Source organism: Micropterus salmoides, unplaced genomic scaffold (assembly GCF_014851395.1).
Source record: "Micropterus salmoides isolate LMB-PRFRI ecotype aquatic unplaced genomic scaffold, ASM1485139v1 Ms_hic_scaffold_21, whole genome shotgun sequence".
Taxonomy (NCBI): domain Eukaryota; kingdom Metazoa; phylum Chordata; class Actinopteri; order Centrarchiformes; family Centrarchidae; genus Micropterus; species Micropterus salmoides.
The window spans coordinates 16267079-16283996 of NW_024041262.1; the positions used below are offsets into that span (position 1 = coordinate 16267079).

Consider the following 16918-nt stretch of genomic DNA (forward strand, 5'->3'; position numbering starts at 1 on the left):
AAATGTGTAACATGTCAGTCTACTTGCAACTTTGGAGAACCACTGTGACTAAACCCTTCAAAGAGATGGAAAAATTTCTTTCCAAAAATGTAGTAATTTTTTTTATTGTTTTCCGAGGTGTTCCTGGAGCTGTTTCACCACCATCAACAATTACTTTTAATTTGTTCCAGCTGTGAGTAGCTTGTCGATTTTATTTGTCCATTCTATCAACTCTACACCCCAAAATGTAATTTTGTTTAAATTTTGTTTTATGTATACTTACACTCACTTTTTCATATTGAACACACTACATGTTTATACTCAAAATCTGCTTAGAACTACTACATAGTAGTGGGAGACAGCTTTTGTCCCAATAGACCTTTTTCACGGCAGACATTTTGCCTTTTTACAGTAGGGAAAGCACAGGTGTTACTAATAACATTAACGCTGGCACTGTTCTATTAAAGTGTCCCAGTAAGTCATGACAGTGAACCATCATTAATTTTAATGCAACAGTAACACCTATAACATGTCAAATGTTATGTGTGAAAAAGCCTGTTCAATATGTCATACTAATTCTAAGATTTTCAGTGCATAGTGCACCACACTGGAAAAGTGACAAAACTAAGTATACTCAAAAAACATTTGATTTTAGATTGTACTTTTGGTGGACACTATTGTCACACAATGCAATGCACAAAGGAAATGGAGGAGCTGCTTTCAGGTGGTGAAACAGCTCTGGGAACAGTTCAGAAAACAAAAAAAGTAAACTAGTGCACTATTTATAAACTAATATTGAGTACACACTGTATACTGTTAGTATGGAAATGCCACACGGCACTGGTGTAAAGGAGACTCAGAGTAGAAGTTGTATTTTTTTCCCAACCAAGGAAGTAATTATCTTCTTATTGCTCTAAAATATGCAGTGCTTTTTGCATGGAAAAATTCAAGAAGCAATAATCTGACACCTGTAGAGAAAATCACAATGTAACCAGTACAAAGTTTAAGAAAAAAGACCCTAGTCTTGCTGAGAATGTTTTATTTACAAGTAATCTCTGAGAAGTGCTATTCAAACACAATGCACAATGAACAAATGCTCATCACCAAAGGTGGCGCCATAAGCCAAAGAGCACATACCTCTGCCCGGGCTGCACAATTCTTTAAATTAGTTGTTGTATTATTCTTGAAAAATATATCATTAAAAAACAGTTATGAGATTAATGGAAAGTGACAAGTGAGTGCAATAGTTCATGAGAATATCGCAACAATGTTCAAATGTTCATAATGTTGGATCCATTCTGGATCAGCACTAATCACTTGTTCCAACATTCACCAAATTTCATTGAAATCTGTTCCCTAGTTTTGGAGATATATTGCTGAATAACAAACAAAAACAGGGGCCAAAAACTTTAAAATCTGCAGCAGGGGCTTACCCCTTTAAGCATTTCTAATTTAAAAAAATTCACAGCTGCTACTTTTCAAGCCAAGTGTGAGTAGTCTGTTTCCGTTCACCATTAGTAGATATGCGGTTGTATATTTAGTAATGAGGATTTTGAGTGTTCTCAGCAGCGTCTCTGGAGACTTTCTCATAAGGTCTTGACTAAAAGCCTGAAGCCTATCAAGTGTCCAACACAGCACAAGTCCTAGCACCTGACGACATGGTTCTGCAGGGAGTTTCTGCTGTCACAATAAATCAGAAACAGACAGGATACACTATAATCATGTGGGTGTCCTGTTTCACTCCCTGCCGAATGCTTCAACAAAACCTAGGCTGCACATGGTGGCGCACACCACAACTGTATATGGTGCAGGACCCACAGAGCTTGATGGTTGACTTGAGAGGAATAATCCATGGAGATAAAAACCGTTGATGGTTTATGTTGCAAGTCTTCTATTGTACACAATGATGTACTGTGCTGCCAGTACCCCCCTTTATTCCTAAACCTCCCTTGCTTTGATAGTAGACTGAATAAATGGGATGCCTTTGAGGGAAAAGTAAGCCTGTTTTATATCTTAACATGTAGCTCATACCTTAGAACTGAGGCGTTAAAGACATTTGTTTGAAAACAAAGTGTTTCACTCTGTAACCATATGAAGCTATACTTCAAAACCAAAGTAAATTGAGATGCCTGAACTATCAGAGCGGGGAACCGTGCTGTGCTTATATCTGAGCTTCCTTCCTTTCATAAAGATGAATCATAACGTCTAATTCCCACAAATTACCCAAACATTATGTAGCTCTCTCATTTCCAACGCTGTTTAATCTGTGTCTGGAGTATTCGCTGTCACTTCATGTTGCAAACACTCCTTTCACTCTGGCAGTTCATTGTCTTTTGATGGGCCATAAAAGGCTCGGTTTGATGGATGATAACTCGGGGCATCTCTCTTTGTTGTGGGATGTGACGACTGAGTGCGTGTGAGATGTGAGGAGAAGACGCGGTGTGAATGGGAGATGTCATCGATGTCTTGCGCTGACACCGAGGCCTTAAGCACGGGCTTTGATCTGTGAGTGATTGCAAAGCAAACACAAATAAAATATTCTAGTTACAGTTTCCAGTGAGAAAGTTTATCCGAATATTTTCCAAGAGGTTTTCTCCCTGATTGTCATTTCTAAAGGTAGAAATACCTGCTGATAGTCTGGCCTCTGTAATAATTTAGAGGCTGGCAAATTGGAAAAGGTGTTTCCAGAAAGGTAGAGCAAGCTCCAGCTTCTACCTGTATGTAAAGCGTGATTTATCAAGAGAGAAGATGGCTCCTGTCATTGCTTTCTGATCTGGGCCAATAAATACTGAGCGCTCTATAGGCCCCAGACTCCCTGCTGACCCTACAACATCTGCTCAGGCACTTACTACTTAATATATTAGCTGTGAGAACAGGGCAGGTGTTTTCAGCTGGAGCCAGAGAACATGAAAAACAGATTGTGCCTCCGGATCATGCAATTGAATTAAAATGAGTCACCACCAGCTTTTCTCATAAAATAAAATCAAAATAACATTATGGCATGAAGGGACAGGTGGGAATATTTCATAGGTGTGCTTGATGGTGGCTAGAAAGCTATAATTGATTGCAGCTCACATAAGGAATCTATTGTGAGGTAAAGATCCCTGAGATAAACATATATAAATCACCGTTATTAAAAACAAAGGCTTACTTTGGACTATAAATTGATTTCCTGTATATATTGCAGCCATTTGTTGTTGTAGTGCAGCTCTCTGTGTCAACATGAGGCTCTTTGTGATTTTACTTTGATGTTTACTTAACTAGCTGAGCATAATGCACTTCATGGCCTTTAATTTATAGATTACAAAAAGAATACTTTAAAAGTCCAATCATACTGGTAGTTAGGATCATGAGCAAACATTTACCAGCTGTGAGCTCTACCTATTTGGAATTAAAGGAATGAAATATATTCGAAAGCTGACTCATTAGGAGAATCCCCATGAGGCATTGGGAGAGGTTGACCAACCTGATTACAGAACATGTGATAAATATGTGCTATTATGTGAGATATGCTGATTGTCTTATTAGTACTGTCTTACTGAACTGGGGGATAGTTTTTTTCCTTTGGAGAATATAATGTGTGATCTTTAAACAGTCAGTATAAATGTTTTATTATACAGTATAATGTCTGTGTAATTAGTTAATTAGTTTGAACTTACCTCTAGTCTTATAGTAGACTCATGAATTTACATTAAACAAGACTAAGAGTCTACAGCCATGCTAGCACCTCTCTGAGGCTGCACTTTGAGCTAAATGCTAATGTCAGCATGCTAACATGCTCACAATGACACTGCTAAGATACTGACGTTAATCAGTAATGTTTACCATGTTCACCATTTTAATTTAACATGGTACCATGTGGTAATTAGCATTAAACACAAAGACTAACTGAGGCTGATGGGAATGTCATTAGTTTTCCAGGTATTTGGTCATAAACCAAAGACTTGGACAAACTGGAATTTTGACCTGATGATGGGGATCACCAAAGTGACGATAATTCATCCTTTGGGGAACATGGATGTGTGTATCAGATTTCATTGTAATCCAATCAACAGTTGCTCAGAAATTGAACTCAGTACTAAATATCACCTCATGGTAGAAGAAAAGTCAAAGAATCAGGAAAGTCAATAAGTTTCACCATCTGGAAACCATGAATATCCGTCAAGTAGATGTTAAGAGATAAGATAAATGAATCTTTGGCCTACTGGCGGCACTAGAGGAATGGTCATGGGATCACCAAAGTCAGTAGGATTCATGATGAAGTATGTACAAGATGTCCTGGCAATCCATCTAATAGTTGTTGAGATACTTCTGTAAAAGCCCCAAAATATCAACCTCCTGGTGGCAACCCTTTAAGAAATGATCAGATGTGACTGTGGTTCAAAATAATTCCAAATTAAGCTTTAGAAGACTTTTCAGGACTAAAGATAAGTCTAGGATAAGTCTGGTGATCTCCCACAATTCCCAAGAAAAGACCAAAAATATTTCCTGTGTAGCCACAAGCTACCTTGTATAGTTTATGCTATAGATCTCCAATATTGCCCAAAAACTTTTAAAAACACATTTATGACCCTCATCGTTGAACTGGTCAACATGTTCCATCATTAAAATTAACATTGCAGCTTATTTTGATTGAATCCCACATACACTGTTCTCTCTAACACAAAAATACAGTATTTACTCTTGTATGAGTTTTGTTTGCTAAAAACTGAAAGACTAACTCGTTGTTACAACACAGGAAATGCACACATAACTGATTTCATTAAAAGTTGCAGTTTGCCCATGTGCCAAGTAACAAGTAATTCATTTTTGATGCAGATCCAGGAATGTTTTGAAAATGATTTCTTAATATTGTGTGATATGTGCACTTTTGAACATTTTCACCTACTCTTTACTTCCCTTTGACTACTGCACTTTCTGTGTCTCATTATCATCTATTGCTGTTCATTAAAATATAAAACGAATGAATTATTTTGGAGGAGCTCCTTGAGTGCTGTTTAGAAAGTGCCATTTAAGACTGGAGTTCAGAAATCCTGAACGCAGCTAAAAACGATTGTGGAGTTTGCACTTGTGCTTACATGTGTGGGAGTAACACAGAGTGGAACCACCTTTCAGGTCTCCTGTCAGTTGAAAATGAGTAATGTGTTGCAGATCATAGCCTCAGGATAAAGCCATATCTGAGGCAGTATTTGAAGGATATCAAAAACCCAGGATACCTCAAATTGACCCCTGTCATTTCCTTCAACAATGCATATGTTTTTTGTTTTTTTTACTCTTATCTGTCTTTTTCTCCCTATATGAGCTCAGCTTTATGTTATACACGGCTATCCTCAGCCATCTGGTTTTCATTTCCTGTGAGGTTCAAGATGGTAGGAGAGTTTAAAAAAAGGAGCCTCGTTTGAACCGGGGGCTAATGTAGTCAGGATGGAATCTGTCACTCAGTCTATTGCATGTTGATGACTAAGGGCAGTTTCAGCTGTAAGCAGTCCATGATTTATGGACACCGAATGAACTCTTGTAAGCAAAAGCCAGCTAGGAGTTCAGAGCAGCAACTGGGCCCTTTTTTTGGCTGCGGCTCCCTGCATTTTCTTTCCATTCATGCCAAAGTATTTCGCACGGCAATTAGCTCTATCCTCATTTGGGTCTGCAGTCCCACAGGGTTAGCGGAGCCATTTATCATCCTCAGGGCTTGGAACTCTGCAGCTCCATCTCAGGTAGTTTTTGTAAACAGTCATTGGCCCGGCTCTTTCCATTTACACCAAATCAGAGGGAGATAGAGTAGTTTTGAGGTTCTGCCATCCATCCATCTGTCGGATGCTTTGCTTTTTTGTCTAACAGGTGTGAATGCAAAAGGGAAATGTCATTTCACATGGCTCATTTGTCATATGGTAACTACATAGGTAGAGTGATGACAACATGGCCCCCTGGCCCCCTTTTTTGGACGGGTCAACTGTTTTGGATTTGGAGGGTAAGATGCGGGGCGAGTAAAGATCTATTCTGTACATGGCTAATGAGGAGTACTCTCAAAAGAAAAAGCACTGGAATTATTGTTTTTGAAACATTAATGATATTAAGCTTTTTAGTGAGCAGAATTTATAGACCTTGTTAATAGCAGACTTGACATTTAGCACATGTTTACGCAGACACAGATGTAAGATATGTAACCTCATTACGCACACATTAAAGAACTATTCATGCTTTACGCTGATCTATGCCTTGAGTTATATTGAAACATGAGTATTGGCTCTGCTACAAGTATTTATATAGCTTCCAAATGCCTGTAGGGCATCATTAAAACACATATTTGAGCAGGCAGAGCCATAAACATATGCTGAATACATTTTTTGTGTTCCTAGCTGAAACATCTTCAGAGGCAACCAGGAAAATAATTGAACTACAGTATGTGCATTTCCCTATTTTTTATTTTTTTTTTTTTACATATATCCTTGGAGAGTCATTCCTTTACAAAAAGCTTGCCAACTGATTCTGAATCCATCATTTTGTTGAAGCGGTTTGTGCTGCTGCTATGTCTTTATCAATCAGAATTAAGGAATTAGATTAAGCTCTTTGGTTTTCTCCTCCTTAAGTGGAGTCACACTGCAGTGCAGGCCCAGAGGTTACGGGGAGTATCAGAGGGGACTAATTGTCAAGGTTATGTCTCAGCGGATGATTGATGTGGGGCCAGGCTGTTTTTGTCAGCCTGTCAGGTGGCTGGAATGTTTAATGTTCTCATTATTGGTTGCTCTGTTGTGTATATTTCTCTGTCAGCGCCGCAGAGCCATCTGAACTGCCAGAGCACTTCAAAGGCCTGCAGGTCATCCGTCTTCCTCCTGACGCCCTGAATGTTCAGCCTCAGCTGAGTGCTAGTGATTTGTTATGACTTGAGAGCCAGCTGACAGACAGGTCTCCTATAAAAAAGCATGCACCCATTTCCCTTTTGTCGTGCAGTGAAAGCATCACTGCTCCTGTAATGGAGTGGGGTGGGGGTGGGGGCAACTGTCACAGGAGGCTGGCACCTGACAGTTGTGTCATCTCATTAATTTGCAGACAGGATGACTTGAAGTATTTTGTCTTCTTCTTTGCCTCAGTGTGGATTTTGGTTCTGGTGTCACAGATTCTCACAGGTCACAATCTGTTGTGGAGCCCCTCAGGGAACAGAGCTGAAGAGGGACCACTATATTAAGACACATTTTCATATTCATCATCGCTCAGGGGCCCGGTATACACCATGTTATGGCACTGAGTAGAGAGCATCACGGAGAGAATGCAATGAAAAGTGAGAGGTGAGACGCTGAAGACAAGAGGAGGGAAAAACAGAATCCAAATCTCAATTCTTTTCCCAGGCCCTTTACAAGATTGAATGTTATGTTTTCTGCTGATCTAATTTTGGATCATACAAAAACAGTCCATTAGTCTTAAAGAAAAATGATGTGCCACATGGTGCAGATGGAATTTTTTTTTGAAAGCTGAAAAAGATTAAAGAGATACTCTGCTCCTCAGCCCTAATCACGAGCTGTAGATTACTCTGTCGATTTAACCAGATGGCAGGCTCGATTCTGCAGGCCCTCCTGTATATTAATGAACAGCAGTCTGTTATATTTGACTTAGGTAAGTGAAATGTCCATCACCTGTAATGGTCTGCCAGCTGGCATTATACATTTTGCACCACTTTGGGTCCACGTGGCATTTTTCATTTGCAACGTTATTGAAGGAACATTTCGGTTCCCTGCTATTTTCCATCATTGTCACTGTTCTGGTAAATATTTTTTTCACCAGGAAGAAAAGACTCCAAGTTGTGTCCACAGCTAATTGCCTCTCATAGGTCAAGGTAATAATTCTGGCACTAAAACTGTCGCGCGGGGCAAAGCACACAAGTTCAATAGTAACTTGATTAAGTTAGCCTGTCGACATGACTGCAAACACGGCAATACAGTATGTTAACAAACCTAATAATAGGAAGGGGGAGATAAAGTGGAGGGGATGGCTGCACAATTTCTGGCCAGCCGTGTGTCTGATACAACGAGCTGCTGACCTTAAAGAAAATCTTGTGTGGCTTTGGTTAGTTAGTGTGCAACATAATGTTTTCTTTGTCTTCTTCCTCTGGCTGTACAAAATGATTTAAGTTGTTTATGACTGTATCAGATATTCTTCTCATTGGCTGCCTGCTCAGTGGATTTAAGACTAGTTTGCTAAAGAAACTGATTGTCTTTGTCTCAGACTGTCAGTCTGAAGGGACTGCAGAAAAGAGGCAATGAACACATGTTTGCCAGCCTGAGCACCCAGAAACTCCCTCCATGAATATGCCAAGCCTAATTTTAAACCAACAGTGGGGGAGCTTTGGCTGCGTTTTCCAACCAGAGAGCACGAACAGTGCGGAAGCACAATGCCAGTGTGTCATACATTTAAACCCTCTTAAATTAAAGGCTGTTTACTGTTCTCGGAGGCCATTCATCTTACTCAAAGTAAGTCTGCTTCTTGCAAATTTGTCAGTAAGAGCTTCCACATGCGAAGACAAGGAGGGGAAAAAGTTGGGGTTATCAGAGGAGGGTTTTCATAGTGTGTGTCTTCAGTCAGCCTGTGGTTAATTAGCCACCTCCACACAATAAGGCCATAAGTCATTAATCACCCGGTCCCTAGCAGAAGTCGACTCACTGTGAGCAAGACATTTGGAGACAAAAAGTTTGCTGCCTATGACAGACTTCAAAATGGCCCCTGTCAGTGGTGTGTAAATTATAGGGCATGTTGAGTGCTGAAAGACAAGGGCCCACTGTTTAACTCAATGTTGCTCTTTCTTTTGCTTTGTGTGTTGACAGACTCTCTTCAAGGGAAAATTCCCCTTTCTTCAATTCCCATCAGCTCGCTTGTAACTCAGAAAGACACACTTTATTATGACTATATAGAATACACACACAAGTGAACCACATTCAGATAATCAAAGTGTACCAAGCGCCCTTATTGCACTTTATGATGCCTCAGTTGAGATCATAGAAGAAGACGAGCTCCAAAGGTCAACGGCTCAGTAAAATCCAGCTTTAACTTTGCATTCCTGCTGTTTACTTTGCTTGTCAAAAGGAGGAAATGATGGAGTGATGATAAATATGGGGTTTGTTTGGAGAAGCAAAAGCCTTTCTCCTGCAAACATAAATCACCATGTTTCCCGGGATGATGGAAGACACACTTCTCAGCTGATTGAACATGCAAAAGGTCATCGGTTTTTTCCTTTTGCGTCTGTAAACAGAGATCCGCCTGCCTTGCCAAAGTACATAAGCATTCAGGAAGATTTATTCAAAGCAGCAAAAGTTTATGTAACAACGGGGGAAATCCCTTGCTTGGATCATTAATACAGCTGACAAAAGCGTGTTAAATTCATTATATGGCCACAACATGTGTAACAAATGTTTGAAAGCTGGTTGATGTATGTAACCTATTTCTGAAAAGTCAGTTTTCGTTCACAACTGTGGGCGCTGTGAGGAGGAACATTAGCTCAGCGTAGTTGTGATGATCTCCTTCACCTTCAACCATAACAGACAGTGTAACACATGGTGTGCAGATGTGCAAAAATGACCTTTTTTAACGCCAATGTGTATGTGATTGGCCACGCTGTGCTGAGTGGTTCCCCCTCAGGTGAAAGGCCACGAGTGTTGCTCATGCTGCAGTTCAAAGCAGAACAGGTGGGGTCGTCCCAGTGATTCAACATGTATTCACAAAGCCGTCCAGTGTTTCATGTCCTGACAGTATTTTACATTCAAACATGTGGAAAAGAGATCCTCTGTTACTATGTAAAGATTGATAGCCATTGTAGGATAGATGCAAGTGAAGCCTGCTGAGTCAGTTAATGTAATAAACAGAGACATACCAATTACCTCCATCCATATGATGCAGCATTTGCCCCCAATAACCTCAAGACCACCTTAATTAAGTTAACTTTTTCTAAACTCAACCTCCAAAGACAAAATGTATGATAAAGATTCAAACTGTTGCAGCTCTCACTCCATTGCAAAACACTGATGTAACTGATACAGTACAGTTTTATAAATACTGGCTAGCCACTACAGCAGATTGTATAACTCCTGCTCTAAAACCATACATGTTGAATTGGATTCTTCTTCTGCAGATTAGCTTGTTTCTTCTTGTTAAAACAGGAACAACCATTATATAATCCGCTGTGCAGTATTATTGGTGAATTATCATTGGATACCATTACCCATATCAACATACCTACAGTTTGTTTTCTTTTACTGTATGAGATTGTTGTCCAAGTTGACAACATATTTGAGAATTATTATCCTTGAAGTTGAATTCCAAGCTAATGACAGCAGATTACAACATAGGTTACCAACACTGACCTGGGGAAAACTGGTTTCCAGTACTACTACTACTACTATATGCACCTTACTCCTGGAATAGTAGCAACACATCATAACTTTAGAGACACTAAAACTTTACTTTAATCGCTCCATTAAGCATTTATAAGCAGTACATTAAATGGTTTATAACTCACAATAATGTAGAATGCAGATTTAAGGAGAGATAAGTGCATAATAATTAACAAAATGCCTACAACCACAAAGAGCAATATAAACAATTATGTTTTATATTTCTTATAAATGCTAGAGAGGTTTTAGGTAAAGTGTTACAGAGACACTTGACAAACGTTATCCTTACTGATATTTTTAATCATTTGTGATAGTTTGAATTTCTGTCTTTGTCTAATGGCTGTTTTATGAGACTGACTCATTCATTTCACTTGTGTGTTTTGTAATTTGTAATTTGGAAAAGAGTTATTGTATGAAAAAATATAAACCTTATAAAAGCCATCACTTGAAAATATACTGTTCATAAATAAAAAACAGGATTATTCCACAGGAAACATGGTAACTCTCTAAAATCCAAGATTTGCTGATTAAATGTTAATTTTCAAGCAATTTGGTCCTCATGTAACGAGCACAGATGCTGTGCTGTACGTCTACCCCTACATTAAAAATCCATATATTATAGCATCAGCTGATGCTATAAAATCAAATCTGCTGAATAATTTATTGACTGGTCTGTCTGCTCTCATACGAGAGGATGTGTGAATTTATGCTGCAGTGTCACACATCAATTAAATGTTGAGAAATAATGTTCAACAGTCTTAATCCCATTTGTTCACATCATAGTGATGTGCTGTTTGTAAATGTAAAGGAGCATCACATATGATCTACACTGGCTTCATGGCTGACTGGTTGCAGAGCTGAATTGTGGGTTAGGGGCTTTATTACCATCTATCACTGAGCTATGTTTAGGAATTTGATGAATATGACATCTGACTGTTAATGATGGTGATTTTATTGCTGGAAAACAGCCTGATTTACTGTGGATGGATAATGCCACTGTTGGCTTGATTTAGTTGATTTGTTTTTAGGGGCTGATTAAATTGTTCGGCCTCACTTTTTTTCATGCTCTCTGCTTCATGGCTTCATTAAAGCGATCACAAAAGCTGTGGAAACGTCCCACATCTGGTGTCGTCGTAAATCTTTATTTAGCGAGCTCCTCCCTCACATGAGTAGCTCGTTTATCTTCGTTAATGAAACGATAATCCATGACCTCGTGATTGAGAAGATTCAGCATGTTTTGATGAGCCCAAGAGATAATGCATCTACACACACACACACACACACACACACACACACACACACACACACACACACACACACACACACACACACACACACGCGCACTATAACTAAGGCACCAAGGCCTGTAAGTGGTTATAGCTTCTTGTCACCACAAGTTAATAAAACTAAAACATACATGCCTAGATAATCTTCACTATTATGTTGTATTAAATATAAAAACATGCAAATATTTTGCAATTATATAATTAGTTCTCCATCTGTAGGCTCTTTACCCAATCCACTGTCGGCCTCATGGTAACACCAAAACATAAAAGACAAAACCAAAGTTATGAATAATATGAATTATTATTATTAAATTTAGCCATGACTGTCCAGAATAAAATTAAATATATATTTTGCCACAGCCTCACAAACAAAATATGGACCACTTAAATAAATATTATGATTAAAAAACCCACAGTAACCTTTCACATGCCTACACTCTTATTGTAGGCTACAGCCAAAATAACAAAACTAACAAAATTTTAATAAAAAACTAAATAAGTTAAATTCCTTATAAAAACCTTAGTTTTTAAAATGTTTGACCTTGATAATCAAGCGATACTATAACACTTACTATAATATTAAGTGTGTTTTTTTTTTCTTTAAATAGAATAGACCAGTGTAAAAATGCCATCCAGGTAAAAACTTGCTTCATGAAACGGTTCGCTCTCCACAAAACAAACCAATGACAGTTCTGAAGCTGCTCTGATTGATTTTCCATGTCCATCATTCTGTCATATCACTCAGCACAAGGGGCCCTCTAACCTGTCTGACTGAGGCAGAATGAAAATAACTTTTGCAAGAGTAACAGTTGATTCAGCATAAAGAATAAAAATCCATATTACAAAAAAAGGTCCCATTTAAATCTGCACACAAAAAAAGAACTTTTGGATGCACATTGGGAATAAACATAACACAAAAATCTCTCCTGTGTAAAATAATGCACATTGAGGCTTTTCAAAGTTATATTATTTTTTATTTTAGTCACGCTTGAAGCTATCGCAAATAAATACACTGATCCCCACATGGATCCAGTCCCTGCATGAAGTACAATATAAAACTCATTGGGCCTAAATCTTTTTTATAAATGTATAATTCTTTGTCTCTACTGGTATCCTAAGGCTGAGGCTGTTGTCAGTCTTTGTCCATAAAAGGCGTATGGGGAGTAATATGGCCCTGTGGCTGCGGGCACCGGCACGGGGGCCCCGGGTGTGGGCAGGGGGCTCTTTGAATAGGGGTGATAGCGGCTGCTCAGTCCGAGTGGGTGATGGGGGCCCCTAAGGGCCAATGTGCCGGGGCTGCCTGGGCTGCCATTGGGAGGCATATGCATGTGACAAGCCATAGCAGCGGCTGCAGCGGCGTTGGCGAGAGAAGACGACCCCGGGTACCCAGATATCAACTTCTCCGTACCGGCAAAGGCCGTGTGAGTCCGCAAATGGCTGAGAAGCTCCTCGGAGGAGGAAAAGCGCTTATCGCAAGGTCCGTTAGCAGACACCCAGTTACACACGTGTGGCAGGGGGTCATTGGGCAGCATAAACCCATAAGGATATAAGGGATGTCCGCTGAAAGCTGGGGCCGAGGAATGCACGCCGTGTAACGTGTGCGTCGGGTACATGATCGGGTATCCAGATTTGAGCGCGGCAGCAGCGGCAGCCGCAGAATCATGTCCGCAGTTAGCGCTGGATGCACCGGACAAATGGCTTGTGCAGTGGTAGCTCAGACAGTACGGGTCACGACAAAGACTAGCAGACATTAGAGAAGGCGGGGAAGCCCCAGCTAAGGGACTCGTTCCTGCTTTGCTGCATCCCAGTGAGCTGGCAGCAGCAAACTGTGCACTTAAAAGCTGACTGCTGGATTTGGTGGGGTCAAGGGTCATTCCATGAGGGAGGAATGGCTGTGGGTAACCCGCATACGCACCCGCTAAACTTCCAGGATAGGAAATACCAGCAGGTGGCAAGGGGAAAACTGTATGACCGGGCTTATATGGGGAAACAGGGGCCACCAGTCCAGAGCTGAGGACGGAGGATGACGACGAGGTTACAGATGGTGAGTCTGATGTAACAGTCTTGGATCCAGATGTGTTCTCCTGGTGTTGGCTGCCATCCGAGGTAATTCCACTTATCCTATGGCTGCCATTACTCTCTGCCGTACTGCTTTTATTGCTATCAGACTCCTTTTTTTCCTCCTTGTCCCCCGCTTTGCCGTCAGCCGGCAGTGGAGAGACTGAGGTGCAGGAGCTGGGGCTGCCTGTCCTGGGGGTGAACGGCTGGCAGGTGGCGCTAGGCACTCGGAAACTGGTTTTGTCTCCACTGAGGCTGCTGCTCGAGTCCTTCTTCTCAGACGATTTGGAGTAAGGTTTGAAGCTGGATTTGTCGTCGGCTCCGATGTCGCTCATTTTCAGCGGACCAGATTTGGTCTCCTTGTCACTAGATCCATTTGAGGTAACAGAGGACAGCTTAGAGGAGGACGGCGGGTCCGGTTTGCCGATCTGAGAGCACGTTTGCGCCAAAAGAGCCAGGGGACTTTTCTTGGCATCCAGCTGTGAAATAAAACACAACAAAATTAACGAAATTCATTAAAGCACTTGTGCTTTTCAGGTTTTGTGGTAAATACCACACATACCCGTTCCGCGTAGTTTACGCATTGCGCATAAACTTATCTCCGGATGAAACTCAAAACAACTAATAGGCATGTAAAGAGAGAGAGTGCACACAGAGAGCTGATTCACGTGAGATGGAAGATAAGACTGTACAATTGCCACGCGTCGAAAACGGCATTACAAACACTGGCATCATTTTGCAACAAGGTCATTAAATTTGAAAGCGACTCAAATTTCGACACCTCAGTTTATAATTTGAACGCAGAACAAAAAAACAAAAACAAACAACAATCAGAAATCAACTCGGAACCAGGTCTTAAAACAACATTAGGAGGGTTATTCTCGAAAAATTCATTAAGCTACATAGTAAATAAAATCGCTTCTGACACCAGTTATTAACTCAGTCTGTCCACACATTGCGGAAGCTTTAGTGTCCAGTGATTTCAGAGTAAAATGCTTTGTAGTTTGATTTTTAGCGAATTTCTGCCCGTGTGCGCAAACGTATTCACAAAAATCGTGTTAACGCTTACCTCGATGGGACCGACCGGGGTGGACGGTAAAGGCTGAAGGTACTCCGGGTGTAAAAGGTGTCCTGCTCGTGCCGTAAGCATTTTCAAAACCTTTATGGGAAGACGACTGGCTTGGCGAGAAGGGTCTGCAGGAGAGACGGAGTTGTATACGGATAGCTGGCTGATTTTCACTGCGCCCTTCTCCCCCGAGGAGCCGCTCTCCCACGCTGGATTCGTGCTATTTCTCAGGACAGAGACCGTGGGCGATGTGATCATGACCCAATTCTCGTGGAAATGGTTGAGAGATACATGTGTAGGGTAAAGAAAGCCAGCACTCAAAACGTCAGACGGTTAAAGCCTTTGCCAGAGATAAAAGGAACAATGTTAAATCCTCAGAAGAGACGCGCAGTGTGCGAGCAGAATCCGTGCGTATCGCAGCCGTGTTGCTTCATCCCCGGTGTCGCTCTGACAGTGTGGCTGCGGGTCCGAGAGCTGACTTGGTTTACGTGCGGGCAGGAGAGATCACTCCGCCTCCTCTCGAGCAGAATCTGAAGTAGTCCGCAGATCACAGCCTGTGCCGCCTCCCAGTCAAAATGAGATCCTGAGGTGATGGTGGGGTCGAGTGAATGTGACGTTTCCTTCTCACACGGGTGTGTATTTAACAGTTCACCCGCTCTGAGCACTTTTAATTTTGAGTTTTTCCCTATTTTCTCTCGTCTTTGCGTAATTGGCGCTTCGACGCATGCGCCGCCCGTGCGTTCCTTTGCAGTTTTGGGGAAGGTGGATGAAGGCTAACAAGGAGGTGAAAATGACCAAAACTCCTTTATGTCAAATGAGCAGGAGACGCATTTTAATTAACAGAATTTTTATTTCAGACAGCAGAGTTTTTACAATAAAAGGACACTGTAAGATATTGAGCAAATTAACACCTCTAGCCAACATATTATACATTTACAAGCCTTGTTCTAACTTTAAGTCATTTTGAGCTAATCTTCTTAAGTCTACAATTAGGAAACAGCAGTTCAGGTCCACCTGATTGACCAACCGATGGCTTTTCTGTGCTGGTATTCACTTACACGTGCACCGATATCTATCGACATGTTTCACATTTTCTGCAACTTTCTCCTCTCGATCAGACAGCCTGTCATCTGTCAGTTCCTGCACGCCAGTTTTCTGTCAGCTGTCTGCAGATTTTTTATTTGCCTCTTCTCAGCCAGATCCAGGTCAACTATTATCAAGTGAATCCATGAGAAGTGGAGAGAAGAAGTAATGTGTCTCTCACCTCACTCCATCATATCTGAGGCTTGTTAGTCTGCCGTGTCTGGTAACACTCAAAACTGCGATTTGTTTAATTGATACATTCTCAGGCAGTTTTTACAGAGCCTTAATTCTGCTCCAGACATCTATTTAATATCATGCAAAATTTCAAGTGTTTTTTTTCCGTCTTGGAAATTAAAAATATTCCCTCACATGCCTGCCACATTCAAGCCAAAATTCTTTCTTTTTTATTCCAAGAGCGCTTAAAAACCCTCTTGTGGCCGCCATTAATCATTTAAAGCTTCCACATTTCTTAGACCCACTTATCTTATTACTCAATAGCCTATAAATGTCTTGCTGATCAGGCGAAAGTTAAACATATGCAAGTGTTTTTTGATTGATAACAGGGGGGCTGTTTTCGGCAACGGCTGTCAGGCTCTGACACAGCGCTTTGAGTTATTAGGGCAGAGAAGGGCGACCATAAATTTCGACCGTCAGGCAAAAACCCCTTTATTGTGGACGTGATGGATGGCTCACCGCGGCAGACACCAAATTCTCGGCTTTATCCTTAAATGGCTGCACATTTTTTCGTCGCCGTAATTCATTACTTTTAAACAGAAAACTTGAAATGCTAGTATTTCACACAAGGACACGTTTATGAATCACCCGGAGTCCGTGCAAACACAACCATCTACAAGCAGGGTTGGGTGCCTCAAGTAGGTGATTATACAGAATACATTCTCTGTCTGATCTATACATTTAAAAAAAATAAAGGATTCATATTTTTATTAAAGGATTCAATATTTTTTCACATTTTGTCATGAATTCAGGATGGAGATGTCAGACCTCAAAGTTCTGGTAAACTAAGTGAAGGTTCACCAAATCCTTTTTGAAACAAGTTTTTTCATTAATTA

General features: G+C 40.7%; 1 protein-coding gene and 1 long non-coding RNA gene across 2 annotated transcripts in view; one reads left to right on the plus strand and one right to left on the minus strand.

Annotated features, from left to right (window-relative positions):
* The window catches only part of LOC119916052, a 41012-nt gene that overhangs the window by 20577 nt on the left and 3517 nt on the right, over positions 1-16918 (plus strand). The window lies entirely within an intron of this gene.
* Positions 12598-15280, minus strand: LOC119916048 (zinc finger protein 503-like). The gene is made up of 2 exons (XM_038735909.1): positions 14769-15280; positions 12598-14178 (listed from the first exon to the last, which is right to left on the minus strand). The coding sequence occupies exons 1-2, from the start codon at positions 15021-15023 to the stop codon at positions 12745-12747; spliced, it is 1689 nt and encodes a 562-aa protein (XP_038591837.1). The 5' UTR covers positions 15024-15280; the 3' UTR covers positions 12598-12744.